Below are 25,128 nucleotides of genomic sequence, written 5' to 3'. Positions count from 1 at the left end.
CTTTATTTTCCTTCCCTGTCTTTGCATTCTTTTTTGCAATGCATCCACCCAATACCCCGTATATCCTACCTCTTTCAAGTGTTGTTTTTTCTCGAAATTTCTGCTATCTTTCGAGAAATCATAACGGGTGCAAGTAATTCGAGACAAGGACTCTCGTACGGAATATTTCCATGCTCGGTCAAGTCATTTAATACCTATGGCAGTGAACCCGGTTTTGCCCTGTCAGCCAATTATGCGGCTAAATAATATGTTGGTTTTGAATCCCGGGGGGAGTTTTAACATGGATACCCATGGGAGATTCCATAATGCGATTGCGTATGTGTGGCCATAATCTCTTACCAGGGGTATCTCGATCTTATTGGACGTTGGAATTCACACGAGCCAAGGTCGTAACTCGCACTCTGGGGTTCCCACCCTCTGATTGATCTTCTGGACGTCTCAACGGCGTTCCTTTTTTCTCCACGTTTGGCCGCGAATTGGTTCGCGTTCGCCTATCCTCCGCTGTAGATCCGCATGGTTGTTCTAGGGCGTCAACCCTTGGAACGCTTCTTTGCGGTGGGGGGCATTTTGTTGTCCGGTATTCAATACGGTCAAAACAATTTCCTCGCACGCCGCCTTTCACTCACAAAATAAAAATCTCCGTCCTTGAGTAAAAGAGCAAAGAGACGAAGCATCCTTCGTATCGTTTGCAGTCGATGAGCGATTCGCGAGCGAATCTGGGGTGGCATTGCTTGGCAAAAGCTTCATCTTCAGCGAACCCCCCCAAGGAGGCGAACTCCCGTCAAATTGAAAGCATGGCTGTGTCCACCTGCTGCTGGAAGCGTCAGGCATTGCTGACCCTGGTCTCAGGCGCTATCAAGGGGGGGTCCCCTCTGGTCATCATCCACGCGCCATTGAGCACCATAGCCGCCCCTTGCTCAAGTGTTACATCGAAATAGCCGTGGCTCCACATAATATTGGTCGGCGGGTACGAAGGAAGGAAATCAGCAGGACCCGGTACAAACAAGGAAGCCCAGGAAAGCAAGGAGGTTATCCACATATAAAAATTGGAAAACAGCCTTTCAGACGGAGCTGCAAAGGCTGGTGGAGTGCCAACAGGTTATCTTCAAATTCAGCCTCCATGGATTTTGGACGAATATCGATAGCGATATTCGTGCGAGATGGGAGGCATGTATCAATCGATACTCTCACAGGCAACGCGACCAATAGCTTCTAAGGAAAAAGAGAACCGAAGTGATGGAGTCATCACCATATGCAGGACGCAAAAACGAAACCCCAAAGATTTAGCGAGGGCTAAGCTTTGGGGAAACAAAACGGGCTACATGTCCTCGAAGTCACTCGGAAAAGTGCGAGAGGCGATTTCAGACCTTCGGCTATTTCAAGTATTCAAAGTTGTCAGCCACTTAACTTACCATGCCGTGATGGCAGCTGCAAGTAAACTGAAGGTGGTAATTTGTTCGGACAACTTAATTCTGATCAAGTTCCCCTCGCCGAAAACGTGTAACAACGCCCGGGCGTACCCCTTTCCCCCTGTTGCATCACTGAGCGCTAGTTAACCTCTCCAGCTTGGTGGCTCTTTTTTGTATATTGCGTGTGGGGTGCGGTGCGGGTGGTTGCTTTCGACGAGGGCGCCGTAACTACAAGCCAACTAACATCTAGAACGACACAGGTGGCCGCACGAGAAGCCCAGGGATCTGTGAGAAAGCCGACTTTAGCCCGCGATGCTACTCACCCAGAAACGGAGATAACATTTGCTCTCTGCTGCAAGCAACAAACGTCTGACCACCCTGATGGTTTTTGATGATTGGCGCCCGCCAGGCTAGGGCCTAGGAGGTAGGTTTGTAGCCGCCGCCCACTAAGCCACTTTTCCCAGGAGTTGGATCCCCATGTCTACCCGTTTCCCACCACGGAGACCATTTCCTGCTTTTTATTGTCTCAGATTGTGGATCCGATGTGACCTCCTCCCGGGCTATTCTCCGCTCGACCAGCGGAGACCAACGTGCCCATGCTTTCCCCGCCGCGAGATAGAGCTTAATATATCTTGTCCTGTTTCCCTCTTCCTCCCTCCCTTGGCCGCCTTTCCTTCCGTCCTCTTAAACCTGTCTGCTACTTTCCTTCTCCCTTGGCCACGTTGGACTAGGTTACGTCCCCAATTAACCCACCATGTCCGACAGCGACGTCAATGTCGACGTCACCTCGACGGACAATGAAAAGCGACCAACTCCTCCAGCCCGGGTCTATGGCCTGGCTGCCCGAGTCGATCCTACCGTTACCTTCGAGGAATTTCGCTACTGGGCGAAGCTCCAGCGTGCAGAGGAACGAGAGGAGAACCTTCGATATATCGAAGAACAGGGCCCTATGACGCTATCCAAGATGATCAAAAACCGATTCTCCCACGGAATCCACCATGAGAGGAAGAAGAAGGAACAGAAGGAAGCAGCCAGACGGGAAGCGCTACAGGTCACTGCGGAGAGTAACGGCGAGCAGGAGCAAAACCCGAAACAGACCGCGCGTGAGGAGACGATGACAGTGACGGAGGAGGAATGGAAAACAGCCAGCAGGGCGCTCAAGACAGCGGGCTGGGGCAGCGTTTTCTATCTGATCACAACCGATATTCTGGGCTGGGAGACCACTGCGTATGTAATCTTCTCTTTGAATGTCTCCGTTCACCCGAGTTCCAGGCCTAGTCTAATCTGGCCTGGGGAAATCTAGGTTCGTGTTCTCCAGTGTAGGATTCGGCCCCGGCGTGGCTCTGTACATCATCTTCGGTTGCTTCGCCGCCCTCAGCGGTTGGATCTTGTGGAGAGTTTTCCTAGGATTGGACTCGGCGCAGTATCCAATGGTTTCCTTTGGCGACACGTACTTTCGCGTTTACGGCAGGAAGGCACGGCACTTCATCAACGTAGCACAGTCGCTCCAGCAATTTATGACGGTCGCAGTGCTTATTCTGTCGAACGGTATCAAGATCGCCCAGCTGTCGAAAAGAGAGATCTGCTTTATCGTCTGCATGATCATCTTCATGGTAGCTGGCATGATGTTTGGCAGTATTCGTAGCTTGCAGCACATCGGATGGTTTGCCAACGTGTCCGTCTGGGTTAACATCATCAGCTTCATCATCATGTGAGTACCTACCTAACTATGCCTCTTGCTGAGAAAGAGATAATGACTGGCAATAGCATGGTGGCAAGTGCCAACTTTGGCATCGATTACGCCGCCGTCACGCGGTCCACGCTAATCAAAGAGATCGGGCCCGTTCGGACGTTTGCAGGTCCTCCACCGGACCAATACCAGCAGCAGGCGCACGGCTTCGCTGGCCAGTTCAACGGTGTCAACCAGATGGTTTGTACGTATCGCCGATCTCTTTTTCCTTTTCTGCAGCTTCCTCTTGCCGGCTTGCGTTGACGCCTTTGGATCGTGATATTAGACAGTTACGGTGGTGCTCTCCTCTTTGTCGCTTTCATGGCAGAAATGCGCCATCCGTGGGATTTCTGGAAGGGCTTGCTCTGTGCCCAGGTCTTCATCTGCCTGGTCTATCTGTTCTTCGGAGCCTTTGTACGTCAGCGACGTGTTCTAATTCTCGGGGTTCGTATGGATCTAACCTCATCCTCCAGGTCTATGGGCATTACGGCCAGTACTCAGTGGCCAACCTCAAGAACGTCATTCAACCCCGCGCACTTCAAATCGTCTGCAACTCCCTGGGCCTGATAACGGCCTCGATCGCCTGTTGTAAGTAGCCATCCTGTGCCCACACACCAACCCCCCCCCAAAAAAAAAAAAAAAAGGCATGCGGGCGCTGAGAGATTTCGGCTTGGCTGACCGCTCTTATCTTGGTAGTGATGTACTTCAACGTCGGCATGAAGACGGTCTATATTGAGGTCTTTCAGGAGGCCTTTAAATTCCCACCGATCACGACGCGCAAGGGACGATGGATGTGGTACGCCCTCGGTCCCGTGTACTGGGTCATCGCGTTCCTCGTGTCGGCATCGGTGCCGAACCTGAACGGTATTTCTGGTCTCGTGGGCGCGCTGCTGATCCTCAACTTCACGTACACGTTCCCGGCCTTCCTGTACATCGGGTTCAGGTGTCAGACCGATGCGGCGCTGCCAGGAGAGGGATTCGACCCGGCGACGGGCGTGACGACGAGACTCGACGGAGGATGGAGGCGATGGCTGCGCGGCTACAAGAAGAGCTGGCCAATCAACACGCTCAACCTCTTCTACGGCCTCGGTGGGCTCGTGTGCTCCGGGATGGGGGCGTGGGCCGCTATTGAAGGGCTGAAACAGGTGTTTGGGCCCGGTGGAACCGTTGCCACCTCATTTGGGTGCGAGCCACCAGTGTAAACGGCCGAAACGCAGAGACGCTGGTACTATTCATCATGGGACCGCCCACCCTGCTTGTTTGCTTTCCCCCCCCGCCCTTGGGTTTGATGGAAAGGGATGGGAATAGTAGGCGGTTTTCAACGAGGTAATTTGACGGTGGGTACCGAGAGTCTCCGTGCAAAAGAAAAGGCACACGAAATGAGGATTATATGCGTGTAGAAAGTGCTTTGACATGAAAGGTACTAATGAGATATACTGTTTGTGTACTCCGTAGATATATTCCTAAAGCAAGTAATTGAAACCTTGAAAGGTGAGTTCAAAGTCATCATGGTTGCTGGAGAAGAAGAAGAAGAAGAAGAAGAAGAAGAAGAAGAAGAAGAAGAAGAAGAAAGAGAAAGAAGCAGAGAGAGGATTTTTTCTCGACTCGTCCAGGAGGTTCATACTTTTGTGGATGGGAACCTCAAATGACTCATTTTGGGGCTCTCCGATGATGCGGGGGGGCACGCAAAGCTTCGGTGGTTTCCCCAATCGGGTTTCCGACTTCTGGGGCCAAGTTGCTTCCCTCCTGATTGGGCAATTCGCCCAGGTAGCCGCCAAGAGCCGCGCGTGATGGAGCCTTTCCTGATCGGGTAGCACTAAACCCCACACCTTGCCTACAGTACATAGCTCTGCGTGCTTTTCTTTTTTTTTTCCTTTTTTTTTTGCGTTTCTTTTTTGCGTTTCCTTTTTCCCCGCCAGAAATCTTTCCCCTCCCCCCACTTTCTTGGCGCGTCCCCGGCCTGACCGTGCTGTAGTGTGGGGGAAGAGAAAAGCGAGAGAGAGAGGGAGAGAGAGAAAGAGGAAAGCGCAACCCAAACCTTTTCCCCACAGCACATCAAACCTTCCATTCTCTTGCTTAGAATGGTTTTTGCTTTTTTTTTTTAGCGTCGTTCCTGCTCTCTTTTTTTGGAGAAAAGCTCTTAGCTTCGCATCCAAAAGGCAGGCGCGGAATGTTTCCCTCTTCTAGCGACCACCATGTAGCTTTTCGCGGGGAAAAAGTTGTGGTTCTTCCTGGTTGTCGGGTCTTTTTGGCTCCCTTGGCTCCATCTGAGCTTGTGCGTTGCGTGCGTGTTTGTGTGTGGTTTGTGTGTGTGTGGACCGGCAATCCAGCAGTGAAGCTTCGAACCCCCGTCTGGATACCGGCCGTTTCGGAGCTGTCGATGACGGCCTCAAGGCCAAGGAATGTATGTATATGCGTTTTGCTTCCAAGGATGCGAAAGGAGCGGAATAATTCACTCTGGTGGATCATGCCCATGGGCAGAGCAGGTCAAAAATATCCCAAACCCTTGGGGGGGATTCAAACCGGAGTGTTCTCTGCAATCCGTTGTCTGCATGGGCCATTGCTTAAAACCCGGGGGATATGCTTCGCTGTCTTTTGCCTTTTTACTTTTTTCCTTTTTCCTTTTCTTCAATTTGCCTTGCTTGTATTTGACTGGTTGGTTTTCTTCCGGCCTGGTGCGAAACGGTTTTCTCGTTAGATAAGCTGGGAGATCGACTTACTCCTTGTCTTCTTGCTCGATTTTCGGCTTCTTTTCGCAGGTTGACCCAGCTAGCCAAGAGCTTGCGTGCGCAACAATTCTCGCGCTGTGTGATATTGATACCGGACGACCTTGTTCTTTGCGTTCGTCCTGAATCCTGCATTTCCGCGGGGGAAGTGCCCAGACAAATTGCTACATTGTCCTGCTTCCCTGGCCCTTTGCTTCTCCTTTTCTTTTTCTTTTTATTTTGTGGGTAAAGATCCTTATTCCGGAGCAATTGCACAGAAGAGTGGATTAAGATGACTGACCCGCCCTAGGTTGATAGTCCCGGGCGAAGCTCTCTCTCCCTTACACTTATATAAAACACGTTTCTTCAGCGACCACACTCCGCCTGCGCAAGTCTTACCGGCTCACAGGCCAATTGGTAGCGGCATTGGCCCCTTGTGATAGTTACTGGACCTTCACGTCCTTCCACCACGGCGAACTATAATCGGCGAAACGAAAAATGCCGGATACGAAAGAAGTCATCGACGACGCAAACTCCAAGGAGACGGTCTCCGAGGTGGAATTCGACCCGGCTGCAGAGAAGGCCCTCCTGTGGAAATGCGACATCTGGGTTGTGCCCATCCTCTTCCTCCTGTTTCTGCTGTCGTTCATCGACCGTATCAACATCGGCAATGCACGTCTCCAGGGCCTGGAGAGGGACCTGAACATGGAAGGCCACGATTACAACATCGCCCTTTTCATCTTCTTCATCCCGTACATTCTTCTTGAGGTTCCCAGCAATCTCATCCTCAAAAAGGTCGCGCCCTCTACTTGGCTCAGCGGCATCATTGCAGCATGGGGTACGTATTTTTTTATTTTCTATTTTCTATTTTGCTCATGAAGGGGGGGGTTTTCTTTTATATTTAGCTCTTCTGACGGGCATTATCATAGGAATTGTGACGGTTTGCCAGGGTGTCACCCATAGCTTTGCTGGGCTGGTGGTGTGCCGTTTCCTCCTCGGCGCGTTCGAGGCCGGTTTCGTCCCAGGTATGTTATGTTATGCTTATGCGCCTTCACTCATGTAACGATCTAACAACGAGCCCCAGGATGCGTCTACTTGATCTCGATGTACTACAAGCGACATGAGCTCCAGACACGAATCAACCTCTTCTTCTCTGCTAGTATCATTGCGGGTGCTTTCAGCGGCGTGAGTATTACCACCGTGCAGTGCATATCTCAAAAACATAGGAAAGGAGGGGGGGCTAAGAGGCTAACGCGAAATTTAGCTACTCGCATACGCAATTGCAAATATGGACGGAGTCGCCGGCTACGGGGCCTGGCGTTGGATTTTTATTCTGGAAGGGATCGCAACCGTGGTGATCGCCGTCGCATCAAAGTTTATCATTGCCGACTGGCCGGAGACGGCTAAGTTCCTCAAGGAGGACGAGAGGCGACTCCTGATCGCCCGGCTGGCCGCCGACAACAAGGGAGCCACCATGGATCGCCTCGATAGGAAGTCAATCAGGCGGTGCTTGACGGATGTCAAGGTTTATCTTGGGTAAGCACACACAGATCTCTTGTCGCTGAACAAACAGAAAAAAAATAAATAAAAATAAAAATGAAAATAAAAATAAAAAACGAAAAGAAAAGAACAAAGCGCATGAGGCTAATTGAGGCTAACGGGGTGTTAGGATCCTGATGTACTTTGGCATTGTGAACACCGGGTATGCAACCTCGTTCTTCACGCCCACGATCCTGAACCAGTTGGGATGGACTGCGATCATGGCCCAGGTGATGAGCATTCCTGTCTTCGTGGTGGCCACGGTGGTCACTCTTGTGTGCGCGGTGATCTCGGACCGCATGCGACACCGCTACGCGTTCACGTTGCTGGGCTGCGGCGTCGCCACGATCGGGTATGTGATCCTGATCTGCCAGCACAGCGTGTCGGTGGGTGTGCGGTACATGGCGGTGTTCATGGTCACCGCGGGAGGGTTTGTGGCACAGCCGGTGGTGATGGCGTGGGTGAGCAACAACATGGGCGGGCACTACAAGCGATCGATCGCGTCGTCGATGCAGATTGGGTTCGGCAACAGCGGCGGGCTGGTGGCCAGCAACGTGTTCCTGAGCAGCGAGAAGCCCGGCTACCCCACGGGTTTCGGGACCAGTCTGGGGCTGGTGTGGATCTGCGTGCTGTCCTGCACGGCGTTCTTCTGGTGGTGTCGCCGGGAGAACAGGATCAGGGATGCAGGCGGTCGCGACTATCGGTTCTCCCTGCCGGAGGATGAGCTGAACAACATCGGTGATGACCATCCCACCTTCAGGTTTACATATTAAAAGAGAAATAATACATTCAGCTCTCTCTTTTCTGGTTTCATATAATTTATTTATTTCCTTAGTTATACTCCGTATGTGGTTCGGGTTTCCTGTATATAATAAGTGCAGAACCAAAACTTGCCCCCCAACTAGGCCCTTCGTATAGCCATCCATACGGAGCTCTTCCATTTTGACTCTCTCAACGGCTGCGGGGTAATAAATTGACGGCGCCTTGGCCTGGCTCTTTCTCTTTCTCTCCCTCCTTCCTTCCTCTACTTAAATTTCAGCCCGGAGAAGCTCTCCGCCTTTCCCCGTCCGGCAGCAGCAACCGGCAGCGAAGTTGACGCGGTGATTGGCCTTTCCTTTTCTTTTTTTTGTTTTTTTGGGCCAATTCCAGCAAGCAGCAGCAACCTTGCAGCAGGCGCATCCGCCCTTCCCTTCCCTTTCCCTCTTACATACCCCACTCCTTCGCCGCCAGTCCCGATGCAGCCTAGCGCCACGCCCCGAAAGTGGTCTAGACGGGCGCCGATCGCGGGAATTCGAGTGGACCAATGAGGTCATGTGTTGCCATTCCCTTTTCTGCCAAGGTTCATGTCTTGCTTTTTTCTTTCTGCTTTTACTTGCTTTTTCTTTTTTTTCCTTCTTTTTTTCCCCTTCAATGTCCAGAGTCCAGATGATGGTGAACTGGTGGGAAAAAAGGGAGGGAAGGAAAAGTACTCTGTAACGTGAGAGAGGTACGGAGTACAAGAAAAAAGGTGGAAATTACCTTTTTTTTTTTTTTTTCCGGCTGTTCCTGAATCCAAAGCTTGGAAAGTCGCCACCTGTTTTGTGTGTCTTCTTCTTGTTTCTTTTTTTTTTTTTGAAGAAGCAGCTCAAGTTGGAAACGGGAAGGAAGTCATGATCGCTTCGACTGACGACAACAACTGACTAATCAGGTCGAAGTCAACTTTTTTTACATAACCGGCCGACTTCGCTGCTTGGTTTTTGTTTTCTCCGTATTGAAACCCGAACGAAAGACGGTTTTTGGTTTCTCTTCTGCTTCTGCTGATTCTGCTGCTGCTACAGTTTTGATTTCTCTTATTTATTTATTTATTTTTATTTTAGTCGCAGATTTGGCGGGATTTGAAGTTTCGGTTTCTCTTTTTTTTTTTTTTTTTTTAATCCCCTTTTTCCTTTTTTTTTTTTTTTTTCGCCTCCTTCCGAACAACGGGCCGGGTTTATATAAGGAAAGTTACACTTTTTTTGGTCAGATCTAAGACAAGAATCGTCGTCGTCCTTCTCTGGTATTTGTGCTGCCTGGATTGCGTCGACAGAGTGTCGCTTGTACTGAGACCTCCCTGAATGATTCAAAAGCGGCGCCTGGCGACGATGCTGAGGATTGAATGACCTCGAACTTCCTCCCGCGTCCTCCTTTTTTCTTTTCTTTTTCTTTTTGCTGCGCGTTCCAGATAGGACCCTGGCATCAGCCTCAAGGCTAAGAAAGATATAGAAATTCCTTTCCTCCGGGAAGATCCAGCCAAGATCAATCACAATTTTTTTTTTTTTTTTGGAGCGTTTTCTTCTTTATATTCTTTTTATTTTTATTTTTATTTTATACCGCGCGTTTCGACTGCCCATACGGAAGCCGAAACCTCCCAAGTGTTTTGCGACAACAAGAGGAGTAGGCCGTTCCCTCGCCATGCCGACGAATATCCCAGGCCAACCTCGTCCGGCCTCGCAACCAACACGAAAGGAGGCCGAGGTGCAAAAGAAAAGACTCCGCCTCCTCCCTCGCCCCATCAGAACACTCTCCTTCTCCTCCAAGAACACCTCTCCGTCCCCGACCACCCTGTCCTCGCCCGTTCAAGGCCCAACTCGCGCCTCCGCCTCTAGAACCCCTACGACCGCGCTCACCACTCCCCCCTCCCCTACTCCATCCCCCTCGAAATCACACCGGCCCGCCTCCTCCGCACGCAGATACTTCCGCCCATCCGCTCTAAAGAAGCTCTTCACCCCCAGCTCCTCCGCGACCACGCCACAGAAGGCGCAGCCACGGTCACACCCACAGTCGCAAAAAAAACACGGCCAAAACCAGAACCAATCCCAGATCCCGACGACCCCGACCCCGGTCCCGGAGCCGCCGCCGGCACAGCGACCGCCCCTGAGCCGTCTCTGCCAGGCATCGTCGTCGATCCTCACGTACCACCGCAACAGGATCCTCGACAGGGACGAGCGCTCCGAGCGCTACTGCAAGATCCCCCTCACGCAATGGAACCTTGAGAGTCTCCAGTCCGAGCTGGCCGAGCTCCGGATCCGGGAGACACTCAGCGCCAATCTCGGAAATAGCAGCGCGAACAACAAGAATAACGACAGTGATCGTGGTCGTGATCGTGATCGCGATCGCGATGATGATGATAATAATCCTCGGCGCAGAGATTACACCACCAGGGATGAAGCGGGAAAAGTTATACCTGACGACGTCGCCACCGCTGCCGGCGCGGCGCGGGTCTTTGGCGGCCAGGCGAATTATAATTGTAATGGTAATAATAATAACGGCATCAACATCAGCATCGGTGGTAACATGAGCGTCTGGAACAAGCCCTCTTCGAGCCCGAGCCGGCGGAAGGTCGAGGATTCCGTTTTGCCATGGTTGGAAGCGATCCAAGACTGATTCCTTTTTTCTTTTTCTGTTTTCAAGAAATTTTGTTCTTGTTATATTTTATTTTATTTTATTTTTTTTTTTTTACCCCCAAGTCATATACTCCATATACGACTGAATCCTGATCTTCTTTCTTTTGGACGATATTACTGGTGTTTATGATGATGTTGAATTGTTGGAGATATCCCCCTCTTTTCTTTTTACATGTTTTCTGGTGTCTTTTCTCTTTTTGCTTTTTTTGTCGCGGACGGGGTGGCTGGATGTGAATTGGGATTTCAATGACGAGTATGCGTCTGCCTTGGATAGACACAGGGCCTGCTCGTTTTGTTTCTGCACTTGTTTCTTTGCCTGCTTGTTGATATACCCCCCTCCCCCGTGATACTCTCTGGCACCACAGTAATGCTAGACGGTGCAGCTTTGCTATCTATATTTTTTTTTTTCTTTTTTTTTTTTTTCAAAGTTCTCAACTGGATCGCCTCTCCATATCAAGAACAACTCCGGATTGTACTATCACAGAAGAACACGGGGTTGGGAAGAAAAATAAAAAATACACAAACCAAGATTGTTTTTTTTCCCTTCAACAAGCAGTGCTGTTTAAAAGGGGGGGTTTGCTCAGTTAGGGCTTGTGTGCTGTCATACTGTGATTGTTTTTATGACTTACATGCTTATTCTACTCTAAATCTTGGTGTGAGAGTGAGAAGAGGATACAATCAACAACACTATCCATGACATTTTCTGAGATACATGTTTCTTTTAACTTCTTTTTGGACCATGTCTGGTATCGAAAGATGTGATTTGCCTCTCTCTGGGGACCGGAACCAAAAGACTTTATGCATGGACAGAAGGGCGAGGGGTGTAGATACAATTCTGCAGGTATCATTTTCAATTCATCTTTTTTTTAATTTTTAATTTTATGTATCCCGAATTCTATCGCATCGTAATTTGACACATGCGTAACCATTTATCTGACATAGAAGACAAATCTCTCATCCCATCTCATCCTCATCGCATCTCAGGTGTTTGGGGGGGAGGAATTCTCTCTCACATAGGAATTGTTTTTATTAGGGGAAAAAAAATAAAAATAAAAGGGGGAGAAAAAAGGAAAAACAATTCCCTCAAAATTTATTTTTCTCATCTATCATTCAGTTTCCCAACGATGTAAGTATACATAAAATTCAAAAATTCATTAGGTAGAAAAATAAAAATATATATATAAAAAAAAAAAAAAAAAAAAAAAAAAAAAAGGGGAGCGACCACCATAGTAATATCGTCATCATCAAGGCACGGCCTCCTCCCCCTTCCTCCAACCCCCTTCTCTCTCTCTCAATCCTTTCCCCCCTCTTTTTCAAAAAGGGCAAAAGGGAACTCAATGGCTCAACAGATCATGCACGCTGATGCCATTCTTCCCCCCGGCGTCAGAGTTTCCTCTCGGGAACGCCGGCCTGGGCGTGTCGGCTATCCCGCTCGAGGTCCTCCGGTCGATGTTCAGCATCAGCAGTGCCGTCGTAGCTTCGCGGTCCATGTCCACGTCCATGCTGTCCCGGCTGGAATGTGCCTGGGGCAACATTGAGGGCGTGGAGGCGCCGCGTTGGTGGCTCTGTTGGCGCTGATGTTGTTGTTGTTGGTGCGGGGGGATGATGGGCGATGTGGTGCTTGATGTGGTGGAGGTGGTTGAGACGGTCGATATGGTGGAAGTGTTGGAAGAGAGGGTGTCGCGGTGGACACGGGGCGGGAAGAAGGGGGTGTTTGAAGGTGGGAGGGCGGGACTGGGGAGGATCATGGGGATGATTTCGAATGGGGAAGTGTGGGAAGAGCGAGACTGGGTATCTCCGCTTGCTCGGGGAGACGTAGTTTGGGAATAAGATGCAGATGGTTCGGGATGCGGATTGAACTCCGGAGAGGCAGAGTATGAGGATAGGCCGGTTCCAGGTTCTTTGGGGGTATTCCACGTTGGCGACGTGGGTGTAGAGTCTCGGCGAATGTTTGCTGCTTTGAGGTCCGCGATACACTGTTCGAGGTAGTTTACGTATTCTATGCTTGCCTGTGGGGGGGAGAGTTTCAGCATCGGTTAGCCCAAGTCTGGGGGCATCTCTATACATCTCAAAGAGAAAAAGAGACCCAACCCGTACCTGTAGTATAGCAAGTTTATGCATCTCCTGGCCCTTGCAGGCCGGGATCATATTCTTCAGGGTGGCAAACTCCTCGTTCATCTTCGATCTCCTCCTCCTTTCGATGAGGCTATGTGCCGTCCGGCGTGCGATCTTCCGGCCGGCCGCGGTCGTCGCACCGGGCTGCTTCCTCTTCGACCCGCTTCCGTCCGCGGACGCACTCTGGCCATCTTTCCCCTTTGCCTGCGCACCGGCTCCGGAAGCTTTCGGCTGCTCCTGGCCTTTTGGTTTGACCTGGATGATCTTCCTGGTCCTGGTTGGTGGTGGGGGCAGGGTGAAATCGGCGGCTGGCCTCTTTGTCGAGGATCTCTGACGCAAGGTGCGGGTGGAAGACAACTGGGCGGCGGCATTGATGTCGGGAGACGGGGGCGAGAGAGGAGGGAACAGGCTGTTCTTGTTGGAGGAAGAGGAGGAAGAGGAGGAGGAGGATGAGGAAGTGTTTGTGGTTGTTCCTGTGCGGTTCGACATGATGACGGGCGGAGGCAGGGAAAAGAAGACGCCAACGGGAGAATTGATGCCCTTGTCCAGCGCCGCAATCTCCGCCGACGGTGCCGGAGTCAGAGGCAGCTGGGCCTTTGGCATCATGGGTTTCGATTACGCGGCAGCCAAGCCTCGTGGGGGATGGTGGCTTCTCTCGAGAAAACCCCAGTGACGAGTTGAGTCTGCAGGAAAGAGATGGAAACGAAGAGATAGAGATAGAGATAGAAGAAGAGGAGAAGGAGAACAGGAGAATAAGGGGGGTGAAGCCTCAGACGAGGGAAGAGAGGTCCGTGAGAGCGTGACGGCGCGGCATGATGGGCAGCTGCATCTTGATGGAGGGAGAAGCGTAGCTTATTGTACACGCTGCTGTTGTCTCGCGGCCCCGGGCACACACAGAGAGAGAGAGTCTTGCTGGGGACATCGAGGGAGGGCAGCGGGAGAGGGGGAAGGGCCCGGCGGCGCCTCTTATAAGCATTACCCTCGCCTTTGGCCGGGGCGAGTTGCGGTGCCGGCGAAAGCAGCGAGCTTCCAGGCAGGGTGTCGCGTGCTGCCACTGATAGGCTGGCAGAGTTTCCAGGGAGACGCACAGACCAGTTCACATGTGGCCGCTGGGCTGCGTGATTGGCCCCAGCTGGTGTTTTTTCGATCTTCTCAAACTCACGCTTTTCACTGTCGGATTGTTGAGCGTTTCGGTTGTTCCCGTAACGGCTGTGATCATGGAGTAGTTGTATGGAGTATACTATAACCACTATACTATACAGAGTACACACATACACACACGAGAAGACTACGGAGACGCAGGGTGTCTTGTGTTGTTCACCATATTTTTATTTTTTTGATTTTATTTTTTTTCTTTCCTCTGATTAACTCGTTAAATGCTGCTTTTAACACCACATTACAGAGTACTCTGTAGATACAGCCATCACTGTCTTCCCTTCTTCTTCTTCTTTTTTCTTTTTTGGGTTTCAAAAAGTGATCAGAATCTCCCAATTTAATCCAAAATACTCCCGTATTTTTCCCCTTCCTTCTGTTGGGCGGTGTGACTGGGGGTGGTTGGTGGTTTTTCAGTTTTGGTGCTTCACAAACAGCCGATCCATGACATAGCCCGCAAACATATCCGGCCCTGGCGTTCCTACCACCCAGTCAACCCGGTTCCCCGACCGATTAGCCAACCACAGCCCGTTGTCCTCGACGTCCGGGTCATCGTGGTCCCGCCGCTTTCGATTCCGTCTATCTACCACGCACATCCCACGCGTCCACTGCCCCGTCGTCTCGACCCGCAGGTCCAGCGGCGAGTCGAGCGACAGCATCCACTGCCACGAGTCCGGCAGAAGCGCGTACCAGATGCACACCGGGTCATGGAGGCTTAGCGCCGCCATGTCGCCCTCGTGGCCCGGGTGCATGGCGTCCAACTTGGCGAAGCTGTGCTCCAGGATCGCAGATGTCCACTCCACCAGTGGCGAGCGGGTCGCCACAGTGGACGCGATCCGGTCTCGGAACTGTCCGCGTGTCAGGTTGTGAGACCTGGTCACGTCGAGAGACACCAGCTTAACCTTGAGCTGCTTGCTCAGCGTTGCCGGATAGACAGGCAGCGCCGACGGGAGGTCTGCCGGCGGCATGGTCGACAGCGGCATCTGTGATGTCAGCGCAAAGATCCTGGCCGCCGCCACGGGATCCGCGTATGTGTTGAATTCCGCCGTGGGAGTTACCTAGATATATATCTAGTCAGCATCATTTCCTCTGAATCAACTCTCCCTTCTTTCTTTCTCTCTTTCTTTCTCTCTCTCTTTCTTTCTTTCTTTCTTTCTTTCTTTCTTTCTTTCTCTCTCTCTCACACACACACAAAAGTTCCATACATTTCCAGGGCAATCAACAGCACCACCCATCACCACCACCTCTTTCACTCTCAGAAATGTCTCCGGGTCTTCGGCCGCCGCCAACGCGAGATTGGTCAGCGGTCCAAGGGCTATAATCGTAATCGTCCCGGGGTCATTCTCCCGTAGTAACCTAAGCATCTCTTCGTAGGCTGGTTTCGTCGACGCGATGAATGACGAATGACGTCGAGCGGCAGCCTCCAGCTCTTCCACCGACGCCGGCAGAGGCGAGAACAGAGACTCCCATCCTTGCGCCGGCGTGAGATGGGGATGCTAGCAGTATACGATTAGAAACTCCAGCTTTCCACTCAAAAAAAAAAAAAAAAAAAAAAAAAAAACATCAAAAGACATACACTTGTATGGACATTACCGAGGCCATCTTTGCCGTCTAGATATCGAAAAGAAACCAAAAAAGTTAAAAATCCCAACACCTTGTTCAGAAGGGGGTGAAGCGTGACCAAGCTCCTTGGGCAACGTGGTTTGGAAAAGGGGGGTCCTGAGCTTACGAAAATAATCCGCCAGCATCTTCTCTCCGGTCAAGGGTTCTTCGGCGCCGACGGCCATGAGCGGCTTGGACGCCATCAGCGCCTCGAAGCCTGGGGCCAATCCGCGGTTGTGTCTCCATTCCATCTCCTTTTCGATGATGTGGAACATAGAGACTGCATTTCGAAGACAGCTATAAATGAGGCGTGTAAGTTCTCCCCTTGCTACATACGTACATGTACACACACACACACACACATATATATGTATGTGCATGTTCTATGAAGTTGGTTGAGGTTGATAAGAAATTGGAACAGACCTCCTCACTTCGATGTTTCCAAAGGTCAAGGAGACCAGAAGCACCTCGATCTCCTCTGCCTTGGAGGAGAAGGCGAGAAGAAGAGCGAGGATATCATCAATTCCCTGGGGAAGGAGAAAATGGTGTTAGAACCTTTGCTGGCCCTGTTGCCTTTTTCTTGTTTTCTTTTCTTTTCCTTTCTTTTTTTTTTTAATATGCAAGCTATCACCACTAACTCACGAAACAGCGACATGTGTCCCGTCCCATAATGTTTCCATGTACAGATACACCACCCGGGACGGGAACAGGAGTTACAAGATTTAAAAGGGCACATCAGAAGAACAAAACCAGAGGAAAATCAGGCTTTGCCTCACAGGATCCGTATCAATAATGACTCTGCTTTTCGGAGCCATTGTCACAAAATGCCGGCTCTATTTTTTTTTTTTTTTTTTTTTTGGACGCAGAGACAATTCCTGCGCCCTCCCGTACGTACGGGGATTATTGTTACTGTTTCTCTGCCGGTCTCCGACGAGCAGTCGTCGCAGTGGATAGGAGTTAACAAATAGTATTCTCCGGCCAGGCCCGAGACTCGCGCAAACCCCCCACAGGGCACGAGGCTGGATCGGTGGGTTGGTCCAGGTTGTGGTGACACAGATATTATATTAATGGACTGGCGGGGATATCAAAGGAGGGCAGCGGGGCTGAAATACATTAAGCCAGATGCCGACGAAGCAAAAGATTCAACAAAAAAAAAAAAAAAAAAGAAATTCCAAAAAATGGGAAAAAGAAAAAAAAAGGAATAAAGATCAAGGAAATGAAGAAGCGGAAGCGCGGGGAAGTGGGGTGGACAGTGACGGCGGCGGCGGCGGCGAGGAAAAAGGTTTGCGTTTCTGGACCGAAGTTTTTCCCTTTTTCATTTCACTGTAACTAAAGAGTTAATGGATGACGGATTCAAGCGGGCGTGTCCATGGTTCTGGCTGAATTTCCTCCTAGAGCTTAACTTGATGCGGAATCATTGTTCATTATTTCTTTTTCTTCTCTCTTCTTTTCTTTTTTCCTTCTTCCAGTCAAGTGTACATACTCCATCAGTTAGTTGTGTGTGGGTGTGTGGTGTGCTCGCCTATTGTCAAGCAAACCCCCCCCAGACACATATCATCTCCCTGAAATCCGTGATAAAACAACAGTGTCTCAGATGCCGCCCGGGTTTTTCGTCAGGATTATCACTGCTCCGCTACCCGGTTCCCTCCCCCCCCCCAAACACAAATCGTGGCCGAGAAATATGAGCAACAAGACACCCACAAAAACAGGGACACTCCGAAATTCCCTGCGCTCCGTTACAGCCGAAGCGCTGCGCCGCGCCGACGCGTTCCGAGCGCCTCAGAGTCCGCCCACTGTTTCCTCCCAATGAGTTATCGCCTCCGTATTGTTTATTATCTTTATTTTTAGTTTTAGCGATTTGCTGATTGGACGATCAATGATTCAATTGCTTCCACACCGCCGCGACGCCCATTGAAGACGCACACACACACGGTCCTCGTGTGACAGGTCCTCGTGTGACAGGTCCTCGTGTGACAGGTCCTCGTCGAAGGATGTTGCCTCTGGACCTCTTCTTTTTTTTTTTTTTTTTTTTCCCTCTCTTCTATTATTATTCTTCTTCTGCAGCGTGTGAAGACTTCCTCGTTATATGCGCATCCCGCCTCCCCTCCCCCGTACTAGACTCTTGACCCGGTTGCAGAATAATACTTGGTGATTTGCCAGGGGCCCGGCCCAGAATTCCGTTGGCTGACGACCGAGGACAGGAACCCCTAGACGGGATATTCCGCCTCGCCAGCAAGAGAAACGTAGCATCGGGAAGATAAGCCAACACTTTTTGTCTCTTGTCTCCCTCGTGGCGGCGCTGGGGGGGGGGGGGGGGTGTTTCGATCTTGGAGATATGGTAATAATACATGTAACTGAATACTAACAAACTCAAGGCGCTGGTAGAAAGTACTCCATGCCTGGGGGGGAACCTCCGAACATTGCCATCCGAGCGGCTTGTCTCCTCCTCAAGCCCACGCCAACGGGGAAGGGGGGGGGGGCCTGCTCACCCAATGGAGCGGCGCGCCGTGGCCGCCTCGCACCCAAGGGAGAATTAAGCCCTTTTTCTTTTATCGGCAAAATAGATGTGCCCTCTTACGCAAGGGACAACCCCTGTCATTCGTCGTCTGAGAAGGCTGCCATAGAGTTCTTCCATGCAGCATTCCGGAATGATTTTTTAAAAAAAAATACATACTCCATACTGTGTTCACAACTTTCGGTCGGATATTCCAACCCTCAAGGTCGCTCCCGTGCAGGACTTGTGCAAGATACAAAGTTTAGGTTACGTCGTCTAACAACATACATACATACAGAGTACTCCGTAGAGAGCGTCTATCTCCTCCACTGTGGTCCTCATTATGCAAGTTATTGTGGATAGTTATTTTCACACCTCGTTAATCAGCAGGGACTAGTTCACCTGGGATCTTCGCAAGATGTGTCCAGATTCCAGAACAGCTTCACCCAGCTTGAGCATGAGTAGTCAGTGACTCTGTAGTTGTTTCACAGGAGATTCAAGATCCCTCCCCGCAAGATGTTCTGCTCGAATCTCTGCAGAGAACAAGTTCTCCCTCCCCCCCTCCTCTGCACGCGTGCTCAAACTGGCTTACCTCCGCGATCATGTCATGATTTACTGCGTGGTGAGGGAGGAACTTGGCAACGATGAGAGTTGTCACCGCCACTGCCACTAGTCACCCTCAACAACCGCGCCTATCCAAATAGCGTTTAGCGCACCAGATGTTTCTGGTACTGATTACAGTGGATTTCTGGATAGCTGGCCTCAACCAACCGCGATCCATCACCCCCTTCAACAGGACAACTCCCTCTGCAACCCCGACCCCCAGTTCGACCTCGCGTCCGATCACTCTGCCATCACTCATCCGTCACCTTCACTCCCACTTTCTGACTTTCCCTTTCTCCTCTTCTTCCTGCTCTCCGCCAACCTTCTGCCTGCTGCTCTGCCCTCCCTTTAGTTGAGACATGTCTATCATACCGCGATGACCTCAGCTCCCGGTTTGACTCCAAGTACATAGAACTGTAGGTATTTTTTTTTCCCTCACATTGTCTCTCTCCATGCGGTAGCTAACCGTACTTTTTCGTACTTTCCTTTCAGGAACGGGCAACATTGATTCGACTGCAGCTTTTCTTTTATTTCCCGTCGTTTGGAGCTTAGCAACGCCTCTCGAGATTCACGCTTCGTTGTGGTCCTTTCCCCTTTTTCCTTCCTCTCTCTCTCTCTCTCTCTCTCTCTCTCTCTCTCTCTCTCTCTCTTCCCCCCGGCGCCACCTCCCCACAAACCCGGACGTCTTCGTGGGCGTCTCGATCAGCCGCTCTAGACCCTGCTTTTTTCCATTCTTCATTATCACCCGGTCGATCGACCCCAACTCAAACCCACCCACCCCCTATACTTTCCGTCCACGCAACAAGCCAGCGCTGGTTGATATCCGCCGCTGGAAACATCCTCATAACACCTGATCATACGTTCCACTGCCCTGCGGTAAGCTTTCGTCCTCCCTATCTGGAACGTGGGCGTTGATATGACTGACGCGTGTTAACGGGTGTAGCTTCCGCAACCATGAATCCGTATCTGCGCTGGGCGATTTTGCTTCTCGTCGCCGGTGGGCTGGCTTACTACTACCGAAAGGGTTCTCCCAAGCCGAAATCATCCTCCATCAGATCGAGCCTGGAGAAAACAGACCAGTCTCTGTCGACTAAAAAGCTAAAACAGCGCAAGCCGAAGAAGGCGCCTGAAGCGACAAATACCAGTGGTAGCCCTACCCCGACCCCGCAACCTCAACCGGGAGTAGCGCCTGCCACAACGTCTGCCGCTGCCGATGAGGGCATGAGCAACCTCGAGTTCGCTAAACAGTTCTCCAAGGTGAGAGAAGGAAATGCTATCGCGACCGGTACCTCGAAGAAGGCGACTCCAGCACCCCAGCCGGTATCTCGCCCGATGACGGGAGGCAGCGATGCGCCTGGTTCGACCAGTGCTTCATCTTCGATGACCGGAGCGGATGCAGATGACGATCTGTCTCCCATCGGATCCCCAGTCATCAAGCCAGCTGGCGACGTATCCGACATGCTCGAGGCACCTGCACCTGGAGCGTCTGTCCTCCGACTCACCGGATCGATTGAAGACGAGCAGAAGGCCAAGAAGAAGACCAAGAAGTCGGATGGATTTAAACCGGCGGAGACCAAGAAACAGAGACAGCAGCGAATCAAGAGGGAGAATAACAAGCGAATGGTTCAAGAGGCGGAGATGCAGAGACGGGCTCTTCTTGAGAAGCAGCTCCACACTGCCCGCGAGCACGAGCGCCAGGAGGCCGCGAAGTCCAAGCCACCAACCTCAAACGCGTGGGCGCCTACTGCTCTCACGAACGGAGTGAAGAAGACCGAAAGCTCCCCGGCTGCGCTCCTTGACACTTTCGAGCCAGGCACCAAGGACGCTACCCTCAAGTCAAAGGACAATAAGAACAACAAAGGTTCAGCGGCAGCGCCAAAGAACTGGACGGATGACTTACCTTCAGAGGAAGAGCAGATCAGGCTTTTGAGTGCCATGAGCAGCGAGAATGAATGGACGACGGTTTCAAACAAGAAAAGGGACCGGCGCCGAGCAAACATTTCAGGTGGGGCAATGAGTGATACAAGCACCTCAGACGCCCAGGTTGTCAAGCCTGAACCTGAACCTGTTGTGAAGAGCCGTCCCCCAGTAGAAGAGAAGACATGGACAGAGCAAGGCCATCCTCTTGATTCTGAATGGGCTGCGTGAACAGGAAACAAATTTAAAAAAGAAAAGAACAAAGAAAGCCAGCATCTATTTACTCTCCACACCTTTAACCATCAGCAAGCAGGCAAACAGCACTCACATTGCAATCCTCACCGCGCTCTTCTCAACTGATGCAATGTAAGAGTTATTTTAGCATTTGTGCACCTGGTGTTTAGTTTTTTTTTTTTTTCTTTTTAAGGCTATCTCTGTTTTTTTTGTCCTTTTTTCTGCTTCTGGTTTTCTACAAAACAAACTCTCCGGCACGGTCACAATACGACTTCAGTTGATCTAGGGACATCCCATTTGAGTCTCAGGTCAAGTATGCTCTAAATCTCATTTTTATACCATGCAGATGAGGCATTGTCACAAAAGGAGTTTCAATTCCTAGTCAAGCAATCCCTTTTATAATTGAGGCAAAGGTTGTTTATGCAGCTGATCTCCTGGTGCTCCAGAATTCACCTACTGTGACAACTTTATACCCTCCGCCCTCATATTCCCTCTCCTTTTCATCCTCTCTTCTACATTTCAGCTCTACCCTTGATACACCAAAAAAAACAATTCCCTGTCTGAACTCATGACCTTCAAATGCAGCCCAAGAGAGCCTGTTATGTGTCTTTATTTAATTATGTTTTTTCATCCATGTTGAGTGCTTCTTCATGCTGGCCCCAAGTGTGCTTGCTTCTTACCTCGCCTCCCTACTATTTGATGAAGAAGCAAGAAAGGGAGAGTTCAAACCGTACAAGAGCTCCGCGGAAGCATTTTGAAGACCAACCAGCATTTGATTCTGTTTTTTCCAATTTTGCAATTGATAGTGATGTTCTTTTCTATGTGTAAATGTATTCTGCTACTGCTTCTGTTTGTATGTATTTAATCCGGCGGTTTTTTTTTTTTTTTCTCTTCTTTTACTTCATTGCTCTAGTCAGGCTTGTCTGGGTTGTGTGGATTTATGAAGAAATTGCTTGTACAGTGACCGCAAGCCCTTTCTCTCTCTTTCAATGCCAACTTTATATTCATCCACGCCCAGGACTGATAGATCGAAAGGCCATGAAATATATCTCCATTTGAGAGCTTTGACTGGGTGTATGGGTCAAGAAAAATAGATAGGCCGGCTCGGTGCGGACATGAAAGGGTTTGGCGGCTGGTTGAACGACGCCCCCGGAAAAAAAAAAAAAAAAAAAAAAAAAAAAAAGAAAGAAATTAATGCTGAGACTGATCCAGTAAGAACCAGCCTCGGTGGACCTCAGCATTGCCATGTAGCATTTATAGACGACCTGCTCCAAGTTAGCTAGACTATTTGAACGAACCTTTCAGGGCACCACATTCTTGTCTTTCTCACTATATTTCTATGTGATATTCTTTTACAGCTTCATATGTGTGTGTGTGTGTGTGTCTTTGGAGAGCATGGCAGCATTCATCTTGAGCTGCTTGAGCAAAGGAAGGCAAATTATGGATATGGGATCACTGCCACTGCCACTGCCACTGCCACTGGGATGAGAGTTGAACAAGGGGCAAAGCATACATGATGTAGGGATGTGGTGTTTTTTTTAATTGATGTTTAGTGTAGCGTCTCTTACTCCTCCTTCCGTGGCCTCTTTACTTGTGTTTGCTCACTGGAAGGAAGCAACTGATGTAACATTTTGCAGAGTCAGTATGGCCCATATATCCCTGCTAGTTATACAGAGTAGTAGAAGTAATACTATGACGAGGGCGCTTCCCTGCCTGCATCTTTTCTGCAGACACACCCGTCCATGGCTGTCCCGGTCCGATGTTAATCCCTTGTGGATCCCGTGATATGATCGCCCGCCAGCGGGCTTGGCAACCAAACCGCATGCAGCAGCATCGAGTGCCGTCCGGAACAAGAGTTAATCGCATCGTGGCCTGTACTGGGCACCCTCCGGTCCTCACTTCACAGCTTGTTGTCCCAATTCATTTATTCTCACAACTCCCCACCTCTTCTATTCTGACCCTCTTTTTTACTTTTCCCCCTTTGTTTTATTGTTAAGTTGTCACAATTTTTTGCCCTGCGATTCTGTGAAGAAGCACCAACTCATCGGTCTCATCTCGGGTTCTTCTTCCTCTTCCTCCTTTACCCCCCGCCCGCGCCCGCGCAACTCGCCACGAGTGAGGAATCAACTGTCAACCTCCCCTTCCCCACTCATCCTTCCAATTCTTGAATAACAACATAGCTTGGGCCCGAGCGAGTCATGGCGCAGATCCGCGGCACTGCCGGATACAATCTGGGTCACAGCAACCCGTTTGTCGGTCCCGGTCGGGCTGACGCTACAAATGACCCGAGTCCCTTGGATGCGATCCGTGAGCAGACCAGCAAGATCGAAGACTGGTTGGAGACCATTTCAGACCCGATCAAGCCGTATGTCTGCAAATTTCAAGCCCTCTTTACTCACTCCCTTAACACCTCACCTCCGTTTCTTTTTTTCCAAGACCTTGTGCGCCCGCCCCAGCCAACTTTTCAACCTTTGTTTTCCATAGTACGTTGCAACTAACCAGAATATGTGATTTTGGTACAGATATCTTCCCGCAATTGGCCGTTTCTTGATTGTTGTTACCTTCCTCGAAGATTCTCTGCGCATATTGACACAATGGGGCGACCAGCTCTCGTATTTGCACGAATTCCGATCCTGTATGGGCGCCCTCCCTCTCTCCTTCCGGCTTCTAGCCGGCACAAATCGCCGTGCAGCTCATATGTAGCCTTCGGGTGCTAATTGCTGTTCGTATTATACAGTCCCACGAGGAATTTCTCATATCTTCCTTCTCCTGAACGTTATTGCCATGTTGGTTTGTTCCGTCTTTGTTATTGCCCGTAAACATAGCGAATACGCTGTCGCCGGTCTCCTTGGAGTTGTCGTTTCCCAAGCCCTCGGATACGGTCTGGTCCTCGACTTGACCTTTTTCGTTCGAAACCTCAGCGTGATCGGGGGTCTCCTCATGGTGCTCTCAGACTCGTGGGTCCGCAAGAAGTTCGTCCCGGCCGGCCTGCCTCAGCTCGAAGAGAAGGACCGCAAGATGTATGTCCAGTTCGCGGGACGTGTGCTGCTTATCTTCCTGTTCATCGGCTTCATTTTCTCCGGATCGTGGGGCTTCTGGAGAATTTTGGTCAGCATCCTTGGATTTGTCGCGTGTGTTATGGTTGTCGTCGGCTTCAAGGCTAAGTGGAGTGCCACGATTTTGGTCGTGGTGCTCAGCATTTTCAACATCCTGGTGAACAACTTCTGGACAGTATGTATCTCCGATCAAAAAAAGAGGGCGGAAAGGGTGTGGCACTGGGTGAGATAGTTACTGACCACACCGCACAGCTTCATTCCAAGCATCCTCACAAGGACTTTGCCAAATATGACTTCTTCCAGACTCTCTCCATCGTGTGAGTATTCTCAATGCATCGTAGCTGGTGTTTCGTTTCTTTTTGTCTGAGTCGCCAGCTGGACGATTACTAATGGATTTGTTTCATCAGCGGCGGCCTCCTCCTCTTGGTTAACATGGGTCCAGGACAGCTCAGCATGGATGAAAAGAAAAAAGTCTACTAATTTAGCCCTTCCCCCAAGCACTACAACTGCACGCATTGCATTCACATTACATTCTAGTTGTCGTATGAACTGTCACAAGAACAGTCCGGTTCTCCAAAACTGAGTTTGAAGAGCTGGAATTGGATCGCAATGTGATATGAAGGAACTCTGCATAGTTGCATGAGCCTCGACACCCTCAAAACTCATGTATACCCCCCCCCTCTGGCGCACCAGCCAGCTTACCCCACATTTCCCATATTCCAATCCTTGGATTGAATCCATCTGATCTGAACTACAAGCAACCTCGAAAAAGATCACCCTTTTCAACGTCTTTTTTTATGGTGGTATTAGCTGTCATTGGAATTTCAAATAGTCTCTGGAAGCACAAAGCTTGCAGTTTTGAATAACTACTTCAATTCAGATGCTAACATTTCTTTTCTGCCTTTTTTTTTTTTTTTTTTTAACAAAAAAGCTCCCTTTCGGATCTAGCAACTTTACGGTGTATCGAAAACCTTCCAATAGTGTATTCTATAGGCTTCCTTCACATCCCAGTTCGCATTCTTCGATCAGGCAGTTTCTATGTAAGATTAAGGTCCGTCTCTCCACTGCCTGGGGAAGAAAAAAGCTGCTCGATATGTTTGGTTCAAGAAAAAAGAAAAAAAAGAGAAATATAAAAGACAGTTGCAACAATC

The 25,128-nt window shown here is 50.2% G+C and overlaps 8 protein-coding genes across 8 annotated transcripts; 6 read left to right on the top strand and 2 right to left on the bottom strand.

Moving 5' to 3' along the window:
• Positions 1–1,160: 1,160 nt before the first annotated feature.
• CIMG_07014 (uncharacterized protein) lies at positions 1,161–1,801 on the top strand (the record flags this gene model as incomplete). Its single annotated transcript, XM_001243117.2, has 2 exons — positions 1,161–1,448; positions 1,670–1,801. 2 exons carry the CDS (start codon positions 1,161–1,163, stop codon positions 1,799–1,801), a joined length of 420 nt encoding a protein of 139 aa, XP_001243118.2.
• A 362-nt stretch (positions 1,802–2,163) lies between these two features.
• Positions 2,164–4,592, top strand: CIMG_07013 (amino acid transporter; the record flags this gene model as incomplete). Its single annotated transcript, XM_001243116.2, has 6 exons — positions 2,164–2,636; positions 2,713–3,120; positions 3,177–3,343; positions 3,425–3,552; positions 3,612–3,726; positions 3,835–4,592. 6 exons carry the CDS (start codon positions 2,164–2,166, stop codon positions 4,338–4,340), a joined length of 1,797 nt encoding a protein of 598 aa, XP_001243117.2. The 3' UTR covers positions 4,341–4,592.
• Positions 4,593–6,341: 1,749 nt separating this feature from the next.
• CIMG_07012 (MFS transporter) lies at positions 6,342–8,155 on the top strand (the record flags this gene model as incomplete). The annotated part of the gene is made up of 5 exons (XM_001243115.2): positions 6,342–6,681; positions 6,725–6,868; positions 6,928–7,028; positions 7,108–7,379; positions 7,513–8,155. The coding sequence occupies 5 exons, from the start codon at positions 6,342–6,344 to the stop codon at positions 8,153–8,155; spliced, it is 1,500 nt and encodes a 499-aa protein (XP_001243116.2).
• Positions 8,156–9,541: 1,386 nt separating this feature from the next.
• Positions 9,542–11,306, top strand: CIMG_07011 (uncharacterized protein). Its single transcript, XM_001243114.2, has one exon. It carries the CDS (start codon positions 9,813–9,815, stop codon positions 10,782–10,784), a length of 972 nt encoding a protein of 323 aa, XP_001243115.1. The 5' UTR covers positions 9,542–9,812; the 3' UTR covers positions 10,785–11,306.
• Positions 11,307–12,138: 832 nt separating this feature from the next.
• On the bottom strand, positions 12,139–13,525 carry CIMG_07010 (uncharacterized protein; the record flags this gene model as incomplete). Its single annotated transcript, XM_001243113.1, has 2 exons — positions 12,139–12,813; positions 12,902–13,525. 2 exons carry the CDS (start codon positions 13,523–13,525, stop codon positions 12,139–12,141), a joined length of 1,299 nt encoding a protein of 432 aa, XP_001243114.1.
• A 719-nt stretch (positions 13,526–14,244) lies between these two features.
• On the bottom strand, positions 14,245–16,488 carry CIMG_07009 (inosine-uridine preferring nucleoside hydrolase; the record flags this gene model as incomplete). The annotated part of the gene is made up of 6 exons (XM_001243112.2): positions 14,245–15,129; positions 15,277–15,567; positions 15,648–15,682; positions 15,801–15,970; positions 16,097–16,200; positions 16,450–16,488. 6 exons carry the CDS (start codon positions 16,486–16,488, stop codon positions 14,485–14,487), a joined length of 1,284 nt encoding a protein of 427 aa, XP_001243113.1. The 3' UTR covers positions 14,245–14,484.
• A 3,236-nt stretch (positions 16,489–19,724) lies between these two features.
• Positions 19,725–21,572, top strand: CIMG_07007 (uncharacterized protein; the record flags this gene model as incomplete). The annotated part of the gene is made up of 1 exon (XM_001243110.2): positions 19,725–21,572. One exon carries the CDS (start codon positions 19,725–19,727, stop codon positions 20,916–20,918), a length of 1,194 nt encoding a protein of 397 aa, XP_001243111.1. The 3' UTR covers positions 20,919–21,572.
• Positions 21,573–22,854: 1,282 nt separating this feature from the next.
• On the top strand, positions 22,855–25,124 carry CIMG_07006 (COPII-coated vesicle protein SurF4/Erv29). Its single transcript, XM_001243109.2, has 5 exons — positions 22,855–23,286; positions 23,444–23,556; positions 23,659–24,152; positions 24,230–24,294; positions 24,385–25,124. Exons 1-5 carry the CDS (start codon positions 23,120–23,122, stop codon positions 24,455–24,457), a joined length of 912 nt encoding a protein of 303 aa, XP_001243110.1. The 5' UTR covers positions 22,855–23,119; the 3' UTR covers positions 24,458–25,124.
• Positions 25,125–25,128: the final 4 nt, after the last annotated feature.

The sequence above is a fragment of the Coccidioides immitis genome (genome assembly GCF_000149335.2).
Source record: "Coccidioides immitis RS genomic scaffold supercont3.2, whole genome shotgun sequence".
In the NCBI taxonomy this organism is placed as follows: domain Eukaryota; kingdom Fungi; phylum Ascomycota; class Eurotiomycetes; order Onygenales; family Onygenaceae; genus Coccidioides; species Coccidioides immitis.
The sequence above is the reverse complement of the archived record's forward strand: the minus strand, read 5'-3'. Positions and strand labels throughout refer to the sequence as shown.

Bases quoted from the DNA above. Each gene is read 5' to 3' on its own strand.
- CIMG_07011 (XM_001243114.2), top strand. From the start codon at position 9,813: ATGCCGACGAATATCCCAGGCCAACCTCGTCCGGCCTCGCAACCAACA.
- CIMG_07006 (XM_001243109.2), top strand. From the start codon at position 23,120: ATGGCGCAGATCCGCGGCACTGCCGGATACAATCTGGGTCACAGCAAC. The intron at 23,287-23,443 runs GTATGTCTGCAA...ATTTTGGTACAG, and splicing joins ATTTCAGACCCGATCAAGCC to ATATCTTCCCGCAATTGGCC. The intron at 23,557-23,658 runs GTATGGGCGCCC...CGTATTATACAG, and splicing joins TTTGCACGAATTCCGATCCT to TCCCACGAGGAATTTCTCAT.